This window comes from Emydura macquarii, unplaced genomic scaffold (assembly GCF_026122565.2).
Source record: "Emydura macquarii macquarii isolate MOO-44397 ecotype Brisbane River unplaced genomic scaffold, CSIRO-AGI_Emac_v2 contig_1045, whole genome shotgun sequence".
Classification (NCBI taxonomy): domain Eukaryota; kingdom Metazoa; phylum Chordata; order Testudines; family Chelidae; genus Emydura; species Emydura macquarii.
The window spans coordinates 15,316,721-15,335,677 of NW_027131182.1; the positions used below are offsets into that span (position 1 = coordinate 15,316,721).

General features: G+C 39.9%; 1 protein-coding gene across 6 annotated transcripts in view; it reads right to left on the reverse strand.

The window, feature by feature from the left end:
- The window catches only part of RICTOR (RPTOR independent companion of MTOR complex 2), a 175,263-nt gene that overhangs the window by 14,980 nt on the left and 141,326 nt on the right, over positions 1-18,957 (reverse strand). For all 6 annotated transcript variants that reach the window (XR_010919215.1, XM_067545554.1, XM_067545557.1 and 3 more), the window contains 12 exons: positions 17,143-17,307; positions 16,709-16,785; positions 16,529-16,607; positions 15,382-15,491; positions 15,187-15,274; positions 13,842-13,934; positions 12,899-13,005; positions 11,045-11,274; positions 8,623-9,652; positions 5,867-6,044; positions 2,281-2,365; positions 1,421-1,651 (listed from right to left, as the gene is read on the reverse strand). Coding sequence is in view for 5 of the 6 variants with exons in the window: in XM_067545554.1 (XP_067401655.1) it covers positions 1,421-1,651; positions 2,281-2,365; positions 5,867-6,044; positions 8,623-9,652; positions 11,045-11,274; positions 12,899-13,005; positions 13,842-13,934; positions 15,187-15,274; positions 15,382-15,491; positions 16,529-16,607; positions 16,709-16,785; positions 17,143-17,307 (2,473 nt within the window). In the remaining variant the exon portion in view is untranslated. The remainder of the gene's footprint in view (positions 1-1,420; positions 1,652-2,280; positions 2,366-5,866; positions 6,045-8,622; positions 9,653-11,044; positions 11,275-12,898; positions 13,006-13,841; positions 13,935-15,186; positions 15,275-15,381; positions 15,492-16,528; positions 16,608-16,708; positions 16,786-17,142; positions 17,308-18,957) is intronic.

The window sequence follows — 18,957 nt, forward strand, 5'->3', positions numbered from 1 at the left end:
CCCATCCTTTGATTCTCTCCCCAATATGCTCAGAGTCTCTTGATCAGACTTTTCTGCATTCAAGTCAAGGCTCCTTGGGGTAGGGAGGGACCCAATAAGACTGTCTGACTCTAAGCCCCATGCCTTGGGAGCATGAGAGTCAGATGGCTGTGAACAGGCCCTCTAAAGAGCCTGTAAATGCTCCCTCACATTAGGAATACCAAACTGATTTAGCCCGGTGTTCGCAGGAGTACTCCACCATGCCTGTATTGGCAGAAAGGTAAGCCAGATCCTGCTGGCTGACACTACTACATTGCTTTTTTCCTGATCTAGGAGAGGAGGAGGAGGGAGAGTAAAGGTTCGCCACTACTTGAAAAATGATTAAAATTAAAGCTGGCAAATAAATGGTTGGGAGCAAAGTGAACTGCCACTGAACTGCTGCCCTGGAGGCAGAAGAACTGGCAGCATGCTAGAGAACAGAATGTGACCAGAAGGGGCTGTTTTACAGCACTGAACTGCCCCTGGAAATGGAAGGCAGGAGGCAAATAGCCCATATGTATCAAAATTGTGGGAGGGGCTGGGCTGCAAAAATACTAAGCAGTAAGCTATTTTAACAGATGGAGAACTGTGGCATTACTCGTTTTACACGAGTGTAATTCCATTGGATTTGTCAAAAAATTCAGACAAAGTCTGTGGCAGAGCTGGGAACAGAACTCAGATCTTTAAGTTTTAAGGTTGATTTAAAGTAGATCATCATGGTAACATGGTGGAGACCATGGGTATACAGATTAGAAATTCTGTTAGCAGAATCTATATACTTTTATATATATTCTATATACTATATATATATTTACTATATACACCAAAATGGGCAAGGACCAGCAAGCTCTGCAGAAACAGGTTTGGAAGGGAAATAGAGAAACTGCCTATGACTTATTCTATGCTAAATCATAAGTAATTAGTGAAGAAAGACGACAAAATCCCCTTCTTTTCACTGCATTCCTTCTCGGACAGACTCTCCAAGCAAGATCTGGTTATTTCCATTTTACCCTACATACTGTCTCACAGTTGGTTTGATAGTGTGTCTCAGTTTTCTGCATGCGGATTTATGTGCAGGTTTGAAATAGGTTTCAAGTCTTCACATATTAGATCATTTCTTCTTTGGTGAGCTTTTTAAAAATATTTGGAAAAAGAACGTATGCACATAGTTGCATGAAGACCAACAGAAGAAGCAGAACATAGGGAAATTACAGTTTAGAAATACCACTGCTGACTGCACAAGATAGGCTCATTTTAGTGCTATATAAGATAGCACTGCTATTAAAAGGATACATCATTTTTATTCATCTTCACAACAGACTAAATCAGTATTTTTATTCAGCATTTTTATTAATCCCATTGAAGCATGAATAAAAGCAGATAGTAATTGAGGCAAACTAACCTGTATGATTATATGCAGAATTCACTCTGTTGTTATGCTGGTATCCCAGTATCTGAATACAGACACAATAAAGGCAGTTATCATCTGTGTGCTCCTGTAGCCCAGTGTCTTCTGTGTTTTCTAAAAACTGAGAGGCATCTGAACGGCTTGTATTCATTATCTCTGTGAGGCTGATCTGCTGTCGAAGCATTTGGAAGGGACTTTTGACATCAGCTGTCCCAGATGGATGGCCTGTAGACATACAGTTAGAAATCAGACAAAGCAAGTTCAAAGTAAGTTAAGATTATATTCTTTTAATTAAATCTTTTAAAATTAGCCAAAAAGATAACCAAATAATATTTGTAGTTGGGAAGTGGTATATCTCCAAGAAGAGTTGTTAGTATTAAAATGCTAGTTGCCTTTCTGTAATAAATCTCACTACATCTCATACAACATCAATTTCTTTATGAGTAAGACAGTCAAATATTCACAGCCAATTATGAATCTACAACATCTAATCAACATTAGTAATGCTATGGACTCCCTTTCAAAATAAATGAAGTAAACTCAGTTTGCTTTCTCTAACCCGCCATCAGTTGTGTCTCATTTGGGCTCTAGTTCATTTGCCTGGTCTGTGATCTTGCATGTAAGCTATCTTCCTTGCTTTCTTGGAGGTGAAAGCATGCTGCTTCCAAGTAAGAGCAGGATACCTTGCAAGCAAGATCAGATAAGGGGCTGATGCTCCATTATCCTGAAAATCTAAATTCACAGTCCTCAAAACTGAACAACTAGGCCTACCTTTTTCAAGAAGGGTAAGGAACAAAAAGTATGATAAAGTCAAACTCTATAATGAAATGGTATTGAAAAGAAAAAACAACTACCTCCTACATCAGATGCAAAGACTCTAGCTCCACGGTCATCAAAGGGAGGCATGGTTTTCTTTTGGAAATAAGGAGTCTCCTTAACCTGAAACATTTTAAATGAAAGTTATGCAGAGGTGTGCAGAACTAATATGCAGAAAAATATGTAGGTTTTTATTGAACTGCAAACTGAAGCTTATAAAACAAGATGAGCACAATTAGTTACATCTTTATTAGGGCTGTCAATCGCAGAACAAGATGAGCACAATTAGTTACATCTTTATTAGGGCTGTCAATCGCAGAACAAGATGAGCACAATTAGTTACATCTTTATTAGGGCTGTCAATTGCAGTTATTGCATGTGACTTCTTTTTAATTTAGTTAATTTGTTTTGAATTTGTCATGATTAATTGTAGTTTTAATCGCACTGTTAAACAATAGAATACCAATATAAATTTATTATAATTATCTTTGGCTGTTTTTCTATATTTTCAAACATATTGTTTTCAATTACAACACAGAATATAAAAAGTGTACAGTGCACATTTTATATTTCTGATTACAAATATTTGCACTGTAAAAAAGATAAACAAAATAAATAGCATTTTTCAATTCACCTCATACAAGTCCACTAAGTCCTATTTCTTGTTCAGCCAATCACTAAGACAAAGAAGTTTGTTTACATTTACAGGAAACAATGCTGAAAGTGAAAACAGGTATTCGCATGGCACTGTTGTAGTTGGTGTTGCAAGGTATTTATATGGCAGATATGCTAAACATTCATATGAACCTTCATGCTTCAATTTGTAGGCTCTAAAAGTTTTACATTGTTCTGTTTTCGAGTGTAGTAATATTAAAAATGATAATTCTACATTTGTAAGTTGCACTTTCACAATAGATTACACCACAGTATTTGTATGATGTGAATTGAAAAATACTCTTTTATCTTTTTTACAGTGCAAATATTTGTAATAAAAATCATATAAAGTGAGCATTGTACACTTTGTATTCTGCATTGTAACTGAAATCAATATATTTTAAAATGTGGAAATAAGTCCAAAAATGTTTATAAATTTAAGTTGCTATTCTGTAATTGTTTAACACTGTGATAGAAACTGCACTTGCGACTTTTTAAAAATCTTGTGATTAACTGCAATTTTTTAATCGTTTGACAGCCCAAGTTTTTATAATCCGTATTGCTAATAGAAAAGCGCATACAATAACCTGAAGATTACAGCATTTATTGACTTTGAAATATTTCTATAACATCATACATGTGAAAGGTGATTTAAAGACAGATCTCTGCTCCATGGAGTTTATGATGTAAGGGCTTGATTACATGGGGAAGTCAGTGTGTAGTGAGCCCAGAAAGTGTCCACATGGGGAACTGGTACAGATAGTGTGGAGTAACTACTTTGCATTAACAGCTACTAGGGGCTTTTTTCTCCACGTAGACAACCCCTTATATATGGTAAAACAAGTAATGGGAGCGGGTCAAAGGAAATATAGGAAGAAGTAGGATTACAACAGTAAAAAACAAGGAATAAGCTATGTAGTTACAGATCTTGTTAGTTATTTTTTCCTCTATTATGCACATAGTTTTTAGATCTTGTATATTAATACATTATATGATAAATTTGATGAACAAAGTCTGGTAGAAGAACAGAGATTGGCAAGGGATCAGTATGGGAAGGCTAACCAAAGTGAGTCCTGAGCAGAAATTTGAATGAAACTGCATGGCACAGGATCAGAGGATAGTCCATGCATCTCTAAGAATAGCTAGGTGTGCTGAGCTGTAAGTCGGGATGGGAAAGGAAAGGGAGAACTAGGCACAAGTAGTGATATCTACAGCCATGAAGATGAGAACGAGCGAGTTTGACTATAATGCAGAATGATCAGAAAGAGTGCAGAAATGTCAAGGCTGAAGGACACACAAGGAAGATTATTTTAGATACAGCATGCTGGATAGGGGAGTGATGTAGCTCTGGCATCAACCGGGCTTTTTTCAGCATTAGTGGCGTAAAAGATAGGTCACATTTTGAAGATAAATTATTCATTACTTATATTACAGTAGAACTTAGAGAACACAATCAGATGCTGTCCAAATAGTATGAAAGAACTGGCAGGATTTATCAAGTCTGGATGTGTGCACTGAAGAGTGCAATAAAAAAATAACCTGCTTCACAAAATGATGTAAACAGGGTTGGTGCAATTATTAATTGGCAGGAAGATGGCTTTGGGGGATGAACAGAGTTCCACATTGCACTGTAGTTATTTTGAGCTGGCAGCTTGATATCCATTTGTGTATGTATCATCTGAACAGCTATTTAGGTATGTGTAGGGGGAAAGAAAGTTGCAGAACATCACTGGAGGAATACAAAGGTAGATTTGGGAATCATCAGCAGAAAGATGGCAGGTCTTAAGAGAAAAAGATTACCCAGGAAAAGGGTACAGTAAGAAGAGGGGGCAAAGGACAATTGAACACTACCAACAGAGGAGGTAAAGCCAATGAAGAAACTTCTGCTGAAGACAACTTTGGTGAGAAAGGCATAGAAACATCAAGCGAATGGTAAAAGAGGAGGAAGTGATAGACTATCAGTAGATGAAAGAGGATAAGGACTTGGAACAGCCTTTTTAAGTTGGCCAGTAGTGAAAACAACCAAGCAGGGCAAAGGAGAAACTAGACTGCAGAGGATCTACAAAGGATTAGAAAAGAGAAAACATGCCAGAGAGCTGGTAGAAGAGTAGAAGAAAGATGAAGTACTAGTTTCATGAGGAGAGTGTGCTGGGAGTGACAGAAGGATTTCATGAGGTAAGATCAAGTGTAGATGGAGGGGATGAAAAATATTAATCATTTATGCCAATTTTAGTATAAAAACAATATCAACAGGAAGTCCTACTGTGATGAAGCATTAAGTAATATCATATATATAGCTGTTAGTGCAGTGGTGCCCAAACTGGTCACCCTCCTACCCCCACCCTTACCAGTAATGGAATCTGTTCACACCCCGCCTCCTTTATGGCAGTTGGCTCAGCAGAGGGGCTTGGGCTGAAGGCAGAGCTGGGGGCAGAACTGGGGATGGGGGCAGAGCTGAGCTGCAGCTGAGAGCTGAACCAGGGCCGGGGACAGAGCAGAGCTGGATGGCACTCCTTCCCTGTCCCACATGCGGGCTGGCCAGGCCCCACCACACCCCCCTAACGTTCCTACATGCTTCCCTAAAGGGGCATGCCCCACAGTTTGGAGACTTTTGTGTTAGTGAGTGGTGGGACTTCAACCTCAAGAAGCACACGTTTTCTACTTTAACACACTATCTTTTTGCCCAAGAACAGTTAATTTAAATGAAAAACACCCTTCCAGAACCATAATCACCACAACTGACTGGAAGTTTTCTGTAAATAACTAAGGCAGGAAAGTGTCCCCATTTCAGATACACGTGCAACTCAGAAATTTCAGTATCCTGCTATTCCTATATATTTAAATCTGATAGATGTAGATGAGAATTTCACGCATCTTAACAAAATACTGAATCCGTGGGGGAAGTTTTTCCATAACGTTTCAAGATGCAAACTCATTTTTATTCTGCATGTCAAATTGCTGCGTACATACCTGAAATATTTCATTGATATCCACTGGGAGAGCAAGGCCAATGTAATCATCAGTGCTACCATATGTAGCATTGGACACCATGGACCGAACAGAGGAGGAACGCTGCAGTGTGTTTTGGTTAATAGGGCTTAATAAATCTTCTTTATCTAGCGAGGCGTAACTTAAAGCTTTCATGAACCTGTAACATCATTAAAAAAACAAATGATAAACTTTTGACCATCACTCCTTTTTGGAGTGGGGGTTGTTAGCACTGCCTATTATTAAGGCTGCCAGACACATCCCATTATAGGTCCTGTTTCCAGTTACCTATGACTTTGCCAAACCTTAACCCTTTGGGTTTAAATTTCCCATTCCAGGTGTCTGTTTCAGGCTCAATTTTCTTTCGGAAAATTTCAGCTGAAGTAGTTTATCCATTTCGAAGAACAAGGTAAAAAAATATACATTTTGCCAATGTTAAAACAAATTTCTGACAACCTTTATTTGGAAAACTAGCATCCCCATGCTTTGGGAAAAGGACTTGAAATGTGGCATTGGTGGCCTTTGTGCCAAGGATGTGACTTTTGAAATCCACCCACATTTGGCCAAGTTACAAGTTTGGGGGGGGCGGGGAGGGGGGGAATCACATTTTGCATATGCTTCTGTGTACACTGGGTATGTTCCTGGGGCTGAACAGGACTTTCCCTACAATTGCAGCTCTGGGCTGCTACAGAATAGGCCAGGTCCAGGTACTACAATGGAGAGCAGGGACACTTTCTCCTGCGTTCTCAATGATTCCCTGCCTTAGCTGGGATCAAACAGATTGGAGGAAAAAACCACCAGAATTGAATGCGGAGGGAACAAAAGCTGAACCTAAGGTGGGAGGAGGGAGGAATGGGGACAAGGAGCCTGGTAGGCGGATTGGTATTGGGTGCTGGGAGGAAAGGGAAACTGGGACAGGGGAAGTCTGGGACTGGCTATGCAAGCCAGTGGGTGGGAGAAAAGATAGGAGACAGATCTGATGAAGAGCCACGGTGCAGGGGAAAAACTGGTACTGGCTGGTAAAAAGCAGACAGGAGCCAGGGTGTGGAGAGCAAAACGAGATGGGATGAACCAAAGCAGGGACTGGGAGTCAATGGTAATGGTGAATGCAGGAGGTGGGACTGGGTGAGTGGGGAGAGAGAGAGATCAGAAGAGGAGTCAGGAAGGAGAGATTGGGACTGGCTGGATCAATGGGATGAGAGGTCTGAGGAATGGTAACGGAGTGACTATGGAAGAAGACTAGGACTGGGATAAGGGGTGGTGGGGAAGAGATGAGAACATGTTGGAGGGGAGGGGCAAAAGGGATCATGCTTTGAAGGAATGGGCAGAAGAATCTGTGCCCACTAGAGCAGGGATTCTCAACCTTTTTCTTCTGAGGCCCTCCCCCTCCAACATGCTACATAAACACCAGGGCCGGGGGCAGGAGGGGGAAGGTTCATGGCCCCCTAAGGGGCTGTGGACTCTTGGCTGAGAGCCGCTGCACTAGAGCACTCCCCCTACAGAACTTGGAACAGAACCCAAGATTCTGGAGTCTCCTCATTCCTCTGTTGTTAGGGATGGTAGTATAAAATTTAGATTTGTAGAAGTATTAAGGCCTATGTATAGAATTTTGGGCCTGCTGGAAAGCTGAAGTTTTTTTGGAGTGCATATGTAAACAAAGAACAGAACAAAAACCAGTGTGTGTTATTTTTGCCAACCCACAGCCAGACGTGAGAAGAGATAAGGGATGTAGTTAAAATGTTTCGAGGTGTAGTGGGGGTTTAATATATAAATGTACAAATGAAGGATAGTTCTGATTCCTTTTCAAGATAAGACGCCAGAGCAAGGTCAAGCAACTGGTTGGGAGGAGTGAGGGGGGTAAAGGGAGGTCTGAGGCCTGGTCTACACTAGAGAGTTCTGTTGACAAAAGTCAGTGTTGGCGTACACACTAGTCACCCCCCGCCAACAAAACTGCCGTTTTCCCGACAAAATAAAACCACCTCTACGAGAGGCGTATGACTTCTGTCGGCAGTGCTAAGGCAACACAGTGTCAGTGTAGACATTGTGTCCCCTTAAATTGGTGGAGGGGCTGTCATACTTGTAAATTCTAGCAGAGCAGTGAAATTGACAAGAAGGGAAAGGGGGGCTGGAGCCGGTTCTGCAAGCCACTGGGCTCCTGGCTATGAGCCAGGGAGCGGGCGGCTGCTGCGGCGAGCCCTTGGGCCTCAGACAAGCCACGGGCAGTTGCTGCCTGGCTGCAAGTTTTGGAGGTGGGCAGTTGCCGCTGGGCTCCAAACTGGGGCACAGGAGGCTGCCCCCAGCTCCTGGCTGTGACCAGGCAGCTGCCGCGGTTGCAGGAGGACGCCACCTGACTTCAAGCCAGGGCACAGGAGGCTGTCTCCCAGCTCACTCGCAGAGGGGGCACAGGAGGCTGCATCTCCAACCCCAAAAGTAAAGAAACACCAAGATAAACAAGAAAATAGGTGGCCCTGTGATTGGTCTACCTGTCAGAGAGGAACTGAGGACAGTTATGTGGGCTGGGCCTTTTATAACAGGAATTAAGAAGTTCAATCCCCAGTTGATTAAGTATTCCCTTAATACAGTTGCACTGCTTCCAAATAACTTGCAGATCATTAGGCAATTAATGTTAATTATTATGAGCAGAAAGCTGTAGAAGCAATTTTCATGAGAAAGAAAATTTCATTATTTAACTTGCAGCTATGTTTGTGAAATAATAAATTAGCATGGATGCCTCTTACCTGCTTGGTGTTAGCCGAGAATCCAAGCTACCAGACTTCATGGTAATAGTGTCAGTGAACAGCACATCCTTTGCTGGAGATGCTAGGGCTTCTGAATGAGACAGCGAGGGATGCATCCTTTGTTGTTGTAAGCGTTTCAGTGTAGCATAGCCAAAGGCATCTCGAGAACTTGTATAACTAAAGTTGTAGTCAGCAAGACTCTTTATTGTAGCAAGAGAAGGTGCTTTAAGGGACTGTGCTCTTCGAGGAAGCGTATGAGAAGACCCAGGCGGCATCAGGGATACAGAATTTGATTTTGAAAGAGGCAGGTGGTTAGACTGTGGTGTTGAACAAAGGCTTGTTTTAACTGTTTTTGTACTTACCACAGTACTCAAACTTCCACAGTCAGTGTCTACATTTGTAGCATCCACACCCACTGTCTCTCTTGATGGACTTGAGCTCATTGAGCTTATGCCACTTGTTGTGGTATCTGTATTAAAACTTAAACTACGACTCTTGAAGTGTGTTTGTGTAGAACCATCTCCTATTAGCCTCTCTCTGCTTGTGTTTTCCCTGTGATTTTCATTTCCAAGACCTTTTGGCAGCTTTAGATCATTTTCTCCAATGCTTGGAGTACTACCTGTATCTTCTATGTGTTTGCTCCCAACAAATGAAGTTTCTAAGCGTAAAGTATGGATTTTAGGAACTCTGAACCCAGGGGTGAATTCATCCCCATGAATAAAGTCTATACTACTGGAAGGCTCTGTTACTGTACGATTTCGCCTCAAGCCTGACTTACTGTCTGATGATGACAGTTTGCCTCCTTTAGGATCACTGCTACTTCTATGTTTTTTATTAGGCAGTGTAAGTGAATTTAGGATGCGATTCTTCACGAGTCTGCTAGAAGCAAAAAAGGGAAAAGGACTACGATCTTTATCCTTTAAGGGTCCGGGTTTGTCATAAAATGTTTGTTCTGCATCTTCAGTGATATCTAGGAAAAATGTGCTAGTGGAAGTACTGCCAAATCGGTCATCTTCCAAGATAAACATACCTGAAAATAAATAAAGATTCTTATTGTGGAACGCTTATATTTCTAGAAAGTGTAGGAACTAAGTTGTAAAAAAAAATTATTGAAAAATTACTGAAAGTTCATACACAGTAAGATCAGATAAATACATTTAATAATTCTAAATGAAATTTTAAAAAGTACACTGGTAATGGTGCACAAGTCACATTTTAAATTAGCATTTGTTTCCTGCTTTAGGAAAGAATCCCCTTTCCTGGCCCAGTCTTATTTTGTTCTTTGGAAAAGATGGCTGTTAACTCCCCCTGGAGTCAATGCTAAGAAATTTCCATGAAAACAAATTGCAGTTTCATTCTTTGTTAATATAAGCTGCATCTAACTTAAAACCGCAACCATACAGCTTGATTTCACATTTACAATTCATTCACATTTTGTTCATTCCATCATATGACACATTTTAAAATGTGGATGCCTAAGTTGGTTGTACAAATATAATTTTTGTGCACAAGCTATGTATATAGCCACTTGCATCAGAAATTTTAGTCTTCATAAAAGGGGAACTCAAACGAACAATTCCAAGCTGCAATTTCAAGGGTTTTGAAAGGTATTTTTCTCTGTATGTATGCTCCTATATAACACAATGAGAATTAAATTTTTGTGATCTCCTAGCCTGCATTATTTCTGTTTATTCCTGGTGACCATAATTATTGAATTTTATGATCTACAGTACAATTGCTTAAAAATAGCTGCCTATCACACATTTTCTAGGATATCCTTTTACCTGTCAATATATGTAATTTCTTTTTTAAAAAGGCAAGTAACCTGACAACTGCATGTGTCTAAACATCTAATAGATTTAGGCACACAAGTCTCACTGAAATGCAACGGGACCTGTGTTACTAAATTCCTTACCAAGTTATTGACAATAATCTCCTCCTTTAGTGTTTACAGTGAAAATGGCTATAATGTCACTAAGCTTTTGTTTCAATTTCTGTAACATGTAGTACTTGCATATATCTAGCTTCTGTATCATCAGAAAAGGAAGACCTCTCTTCAAATCCTGATTTGTCAGGTTACTTATCTTTTAGGAAATCCTTTACATATTAAAGATTTCATTGTTTCAAAGACATGGCTACACTGTTATGTAGTACTTAACCTGATCTCCATTTAGCAGTGCTATAGCAGATGCTGTATTCTTTAGAATTATTTAAAAATGTCTAAATATGGTATGTGTAGCAGCTGATTTAAATACCCAGTATCAGCCACAAAACAAATGTATTATTATTATTAAGCCTAGAAAATATACACCAAGAGTATAAATATAGTAATACTATACATACAAAAACATTTTCTAGATGTTCTTTTGAAAATTTACTAGGAAATGTATACCATTGTACCATGAATTCTAGTTAGGCTTACTTGATGGTGCAGATTCACTTTCACTGTTATGCCTAGAACTGGTAGACCCCGAGTTCAAGCTAAGAGTGCTGGGTATAGAAGAGAGTTCATTACAGAGTTGCTCCATGTCATCAGGGACTACTGGCCAAGGCTGTCTACGACTGTGTCTCACTGCATCCCAATTGTGCTGCTTCAGAATGTCACAACCTTGTTTAGTTTTGGCTATTAGACCAACCACGTAGACACAGGTTCTGTATTAATAAAACAAACAGTAACAATAGCCTTATTTAATCAATAGATCTGATTTAAACAAACATACATCTGATTTTTAAGAGGAAACAAAGTTTCAGGATAATCCAATATAGACTTTGCAAACCAGATGAGTAGGTTTTTGTTGTTCTAGCCAATTGAAAAAGAATTCAGAGCAAGTATCGTACAGGTTAAATATATAAAATGAAAAATATGATACTTGTGTAATGCAATGTTTATGTCCACAGTTTTAAAAAGTTAATCGGGAAAGACTAAATTTAAGGCTCTTACAGCAGCATTAATCAGTTCATACTTCCTGTTTGTTTTACAGTTTAGAACTAAACAAAAAAAATAAGAAGCTGTCCATTTAACAAGAAATACAGTAACAGAAAATTATAGGCTGAACTGGTAGCAGCTTCTATAGTTAATTTTGCCTAACATTTTTCATCATAAGACTCTTTTTTCACTTGTTCATAACCATGACAAACTAACTGTTGGGGCTGAAATTTTCTGTGTTGAGCGTCTGACTCAGACTGCTGGTGGCAGTGATGTGGTTTTTTGTTTTGTTTTTTAAGTTTCAGGTAATATTTCAAAAACAAGTTTAGGGGAAAATACCATTTGCTCATGTTAAAAAATTATTACAACTGTTTTACTGAAAAGCTATAACATATCCATGCTTTGGAGCATGAATGTGAAATTTGGCAGGGAAATTGCACTGATAGAAGGGATATACCTTTTGCTATCCCTGTGAAACTTCATCCAAATTTGGCCAAGTTATAAGCCCTCTAAAACTCTCAGTTCACACATGCTCAATAAAGATTTACTAGGGCTGCAGGGGGCTGAACAGAACTGCAATTGTTGCCACGCACAGGAACTGAGAGCAGGGAGACATCTCTTCTGTACTCTCAATACTCCTCATGCTGACACCTAGGTAGCTTGGACGAACACGAGCAGTGACCTGATTCAAATGCAGAGGCGTAAGGAATGGAATGGGGGGTGTAAGGGGAAAGAGGGAAAATAAGAGCAGAGGGGGAGAGGAGGTTGTAGAAATCGGAGGGGGGTGGGTGAAGCAGAGGGGAACAGAAAGGTCAAGGGAGCAGAAGGTCCAAAACCACTAGCATGCATTCCACTGCCACAAAGTTCCTATGGGGTTCTGGACAAACCACTTAAAACAACATATTAATTATGTGTTTCTCACTCTTCTATTACATTAACACAGTCTATGGGGTAATGCGATAATAGGCTTTTCCATGGAGTCCAATACATTTTATCTATTTCCTCCTAAAAACTTGTACAAATATTACTGAACAAAAATTGAAAAGAATAGTGATAGAGATTTAAGGACTTCTAATAATTTTAATTGCTTCTTCAGAAAAACAAAAAGAAGATAAATGCCTTATAGGATGGCTTTCACATAGAATTTTTTTCCTCATCTAGTTTACATCACGCTTTCTGCGAATAAACTTTTAACTTATTTAGAGGACCTCGAAAATTTCTCAAACTTTATCAATGATGTTTAATAAAGAACATCCAGTGTAAGCATAAGTAGAAATCTTTATATATTCTAACCTACGCCTGTCAGGAAACATTTTATGAGATTTTACTTTTAAAATTAGATATACATACCCCCTAATGGACAAAACCTCACAGTGCTGGGCAAGTGCCATTATGTCAGGAATCACATTCTCTTCTTGAAGCAAGTTAAGGCCCCAATTTGATGATCCAATATTTCCCTGAAATGAAGTTATTATTTGCCATCAAATATATTTAACTGCTGATGTCACCTGTGGTGGTGCCTATAAAACTCATGACATGCTAAGAAGGTGAAATGCCATCTGGCCATAATTTTTTTGTAACTTCAGACCTTTAACTTTTAAGAGCAGTTAGCCAGTCCTTCTGGTATTTTTCACCTGTGAATAATGAAAGACTCTGGGCACCATTTGCCACCTTGGGCTCTGGGATAACAGAACAAGGATCATTCTACATTTCTCCTCATCATACTGACACTTTACTTGCCCTTCACTTGTCCCCATCAATGGTCAACTTGGACTGGGGCATAGAGAACAAAACTTAGGGAGGGAGGGAAGACAGACCCATGAAATATGATGAGACCAATGTCCAACTTTATCCCTGCTCCATCCCAAAATGACTTCAGACTTCTACCTCCTATCTCCCCCCCAGTGGCCAATTGGCATGACCAGGTAGATTCAAACCCATCACTTGGTGACCCTCTTACCAACCCCTCCCCCAATGTTTTTGGAAAAATGAAGATGACATCAGCAGGCCACACCAAGTCATATCCCCTGAAGACTAGCCACTCATATTACCATACGTGCTAAATATGTTAGTTCATTCTTTTGCTTTGTAAAAAAGCAAAGACTAACAATTATTTTTTAAAGAGCAACATGTAATGCACAATGTTTCATAGGAAAGACCAGCTAGGATATAAGAAGAGCTAAGTCTTGTGAACTACTTTTACTTAAAAACCAATTCCTTAATTATTTCAATATCTGAAAAGTTACAGCAGAAATAAGAGGAAAGAAAAGCAATAGATATGTCTACTACTAACCAAGGCCCAAAGGGCTGCTTTCAGGTGTTTAATTCCTTCCCACTTATCCAACATTGGGGAACGAACAGTGTAACTTAAATCCGGGACAATACTCTAGAACAGGAGAACAAAACACAACTCAGTTCAAAGTGACTAAATATTGGAAGCTTCAATAAATCAGGCTCTCGTAATGCTTTAAACAAATGTTTACACATATGTACTTTAAATTGGACAGTTCCAGCATATAAAAACTTGGACTGATGCAATAATGCAGAAGGAAAATTTAAAATTAACTCTATGTGATGTCCTAAAGAGGAACAAATAATTCTGTATTCAGTGCATACGACATGTTAATACTTAGCTATCTTACTTTTACACCCATTGGGAAGCCTTTTCATTACAGTTCTATAATTCAAGGAGTAAAAAAGATTGCCAGTATATTATTTTTTCCATTCCTTTATATCCAAATGATTTACAAATCAGAGATCAATAACACGATTAACCTGAGTTAGGGATGGCGTCATGTAATCTCCCCAGCAGAGCTCAAGCCAACATACTTCAAACCTAACCATAATCCCTCTTCTATCTGGGTTTCAGGCCTCTTTTGTACAAAGACCGTCAACCATGTCATATTCTGCCTAACTGTGTGATGGTTTTAATTATATGAACAGATGCTCATTAGCCACTTGAGTGAAAGCATCAAATATAATTGTTAGTGAATTATCCAGGTTTAATTCATATCTCAAAAGGTGACAGATTCATTGGATTAACTTAATGCAATATTTGGCCTCCCACTTGAGTTTATTTTATTTAAATGATTCTATAAAACTTACTCTATAAGCTAAGTTTACAAGTTAATTTTTTAAAATGAAAACAAATTTAGTTCTCTCTCCATTATCAAAAACCTAATATACACATTTGTTTTAACAAAATTTCTCAATCCATATTCTCTATATGCCTAAAGCAAAAGCATAGCTTTAGTAATCATTGCTTATAGCGTCCATTCAGTTAAAATACCCTATACAAAATGCATTTCTTATTGGTGATGTGTTTATCTTTCCTATTTCTGTCCTCATTAGCCCCTACCATTCACAATGATCAGCTGTAAGAACAGACAAAGATATTTCTCTGATGTTTTCAAAAACAGGAAAGAATTTTACATGACATTAGGATGCAGGTAAAGATAGTTCTTGCAAGTTATTACTTCTTTGCAATTTGGAAAGTCCACAGTTTTATGATTCTTGATGTAATGACTGTTCAAATAATGATCAAAACTGAGGTTATGTAAGTCAGTTTTCCTAGAAGGGCTACATTACACTTTAAAAATTGTTTTTACTTTTAATTTCTCTATATTCAATGTCCTCACCTGAACTTCCAACAAATGACAGCCTGTTTTGTGGTGCACCAGTTGGCCATAAAGATGAACTGGCAGGTAAACATGTGGCCGCTGTAATCTGGTAGAAAGAGAAATGATCTGTTTGCATAGCAATAATTATGACATTTTAAAAAGCAATCACAATTCATGTCTTTTTAAAGCGAGTTTATTTGTAACAGAAGTTACCTTTGGTTGCTCCGACGAACATAGTTATCACCATCAATAGGTTTACGGTAAGTGGTAAGTGCTTCATTAAGTTGTTCTTCAACCAATTCAACATATTTTAAATTGTACTCCTAAAAAGGAAAATTGATATATAGAGCCTATCACATTGTTGATAATATGACTGTCAACAAGTTTTTCTAATAGTTACAGAATACTATTGTATTATGGATAAACTATTTTTGGCTCCATAATCAAGGTTGAGTAGCGCAGGAATTCCACATCTTATGTAGGGAAATTACATTGTATCTTCCCTCAAATATACAGTACTTAGAACATAGAATGAATTTTCTAAAAATTTACAAGAAAATCCGCCAACTAGTTTAGGAGATAATTTTAATTCTACGTTTTAATATTTTTTGTATGATTAATGGAAAGAATGACTATTATTTTCATAACTGAAAGCTTCTCCTTCAGCAGAGGCTGAGGAATTATGTACCTACTATTGAGAATTCCAAGAACTGCCCTCTTTCAAAATGGCTGCCATCTCCAATGGCTCTCAGTGGACTGAAGCAAGAGGTTGCCCTCAGATACCTATCTGGAGAAGGGAGGCTATCTCCCCATTATTGTCAGTGGGACTGAGTGTTCCTGTTCACTTCTTGACAGGATAGCATGTCAATTTCTTCATTAGACCACCCAAGCTTTGCTTTCCTTGGGAACAATTAGAGCCAGTAGCCATCTGGAAAGAAGGCAATTCTTGGTGAAGGAAATTTTTTCTTCTAGAGAAGATTTTATACACCAGCTTCTGCTGACAGCTCAGCAGACCCACCACTCTCCTAAAGCATATAATCAGTCGTATAATTGTGTACATTTGAGGAGACTAGATTGTCGCCAAATAGTTTGAGGGTTTTCTTTAAGTTAATTTTATATCACCATAAACCTCAACAACATGCTCTGGCTAAGACAAGAAAGTATGCATACAGTGGAGTGAAGAGTCCCTAAAAACAGGATGTTTCACTAGAAACACTCAGAAACCCTTACTCATTGAAGCAATAGAATGTCCTGCCATTAATACTGTACAACTGGGAATTCTTTCCAAACTTCTATACTCACACATCCCTCCTTTAAAAATAATTTGCAATGTCTATACGCTTAGCTTTGTTAGGATTACCTTTTGCCATTTCTCCATTTGTTTTGTAACATAACCTCTCTCATTCAGATAGGAAAACCCCTTTGGAATGGACAGAAATCTGTAAAGTAACAACAGTCATTGAATATTCCATCTCTAACAAATCACTTGGAATATGAACATGTAAGTTTTTCTGAAATGAAAAGATGCATTTACATTTACCTTAGAAGCAGAAGCAACCCTTTTTCTCCAAGATGGGACAGAGCAGGTTTCATCTGGATAAGGGCATGAAGATTGGCCTAAAAGAAATAGAAAAATTCATTTTAAAATCCTGAATTGGTGTAAGTCCTTTACATTAAAAAGCAATTATTTATTTAGAATACCACACCATACCTTCAACAATGAAAATTACAACAGCAGTGACAACTACGCAGAAGCATGTGAAATTGAAAGTATGACAGATAATAATCAACATCACAAAAACTTCCTCCAATATATGTTACTATCGTTCACTAACATCATATAGGCACTCTGCAATTTAAAACACTTTACAAAGCAGAATTATAAAAAAAGGGAATTTGATTTAATTTTTTTAAGAAAAAAATATATTTTCCTACACGTTCTTCAAGGTATTGCTGTAGACAAATGATGCTCACCTTATCTTCACAGGCCTCATCTAAGATATCAAGTGCTTCAGAAGATATGGTTTTATTTTTATCATGCAGCTGGGTCACCAGTAATTCAATCCCCCAATTACTAAAGAACTCTACATTGGCCCTCAACAATACTCGTAAATGTTTTGTTGCATATAACCTGCAGCTCTGCAAAGGAAAAAAAATATTTGCAAGAGAATATATAGTAGTTAAATATTAAATATATTTTTCATATTCAAAAGAAGTGCATTTCCATCATGTTACATAGCAAATAAGTGCAGGTTACACATTGTTAGATATATATTATTAGAATTACAGAAAATGCCTACAAGTTTCTCTCTTACAAAAAGCGTGATTAATTATTGTTTCCATGACCACAAGTTATCTGGTCAGGACAAGTCTCACCTGCATCATTTGAAAGCCAATACCGTCTATTAGTCCACTGTCTTTGGCACGGTGTAGAAAACTGTCAGTACAGTTATAAGTGTTGCCTTGTGAATTGCCAGCACTATTTCATACATGACAGCAATGGTTTGAAAAATCCACTTTTCTATGTTAAGCTGGCCCTGGTACCAGATGGGATTTATACCATCAATTCTGAAGAATTTAAGACCTCTTACAGTATCTAGCCTAATCATAGTTAAGATAACTGTAGTGAGGAGGTGTGGCCTCCCTCCAAGACTGACGGGGAGCAACAGGCTGGGCCTGTGGGGGCGGAGCCAGCGCCTGCCTGTCTGTCCACCGGGAAGCGAAGGGGCAGAACAGGAAGTACAAAAGAGAGGCCCAGGAGCTCAGTTGGCAGCCAGCTCCCAGAGGGGAAGGACATCCCTCCCGGCCCTCCAGCTCTGCCTGCGGCCTGGTACCCAGGCGAGCCGACCAAGACCGGGTACCCGGGGAAGCGAACCAGGGCTGGCATCTGGCAACCGGCGAAGGAGCAGCTCAAGACCTGGGGCCCAGCGGTACCCATGGATCCACCCACCCCGTCGGGCCCGGTGATCCTGAGGGGTGAAGACCTGGAGGAGTTGCCTGACGCAGACGCGGAGGATGTGGCCCTACCGGGGCCAGACCTGGAGGAACTGCCCCCCGCAGACGGCCCCGAAGAGCTGCCCAACCTGCCACCCCCGGCGAGATCGAGGGGTTCTACAACCTGCCCTTGGGCACCTACCCTGACGAGGATTACTGGACAGCAGGATACCAGGTACCCGAGGGACAGGGGGAAGGAAGTAGCCCGGGGAGGGGCCACACGCTCCGGAGAGCGGGGAGCCAGACGGTGACTCAGCGTGTTGCGGTTGGGACCCCACTGACTCCGTGGCATACCCCACGGACCCCGTGGCTGACCCCTCGGCCACAGCTAGGGACCTGGGCTGGGACGCAGTGGACTTGGGTCGGCCTGCATCCCCCTCACCCTTCCCTGATCACTCTGGTGGCCTTTAGACTGTTTGCTACCCCGCCCGGGGCCTTTGAACTGTTTGCAGCCCCGTCTGGGGAGCTAGACTGTTTGCTGCCCTGCCGAGGACCTTTGATCCATTTGCTGCCCCACTGGGGGCTTTGAACTAGCTACAGCTCAGAGACTGTTCCCCCAGCCCCGAGCTGGGACTACCCCTGCCAGAGCAGGGTAGTGAGGAGGTGTGGCCTCCCTGCAAGACTGACAGGGAGGGACGGCCAACCATACTACACTAACCTTCTAAATGTGAACAAATTCAGTGCTGTCTCCCCAGGTCAGATAGCTCCAATACTTATGTTGCTATTTGTAGCTTTCCTAAGTAGCAGAGTGAAACAAACAAACATTGGACAGTTTCTGCTACTCAGAACCCTGTG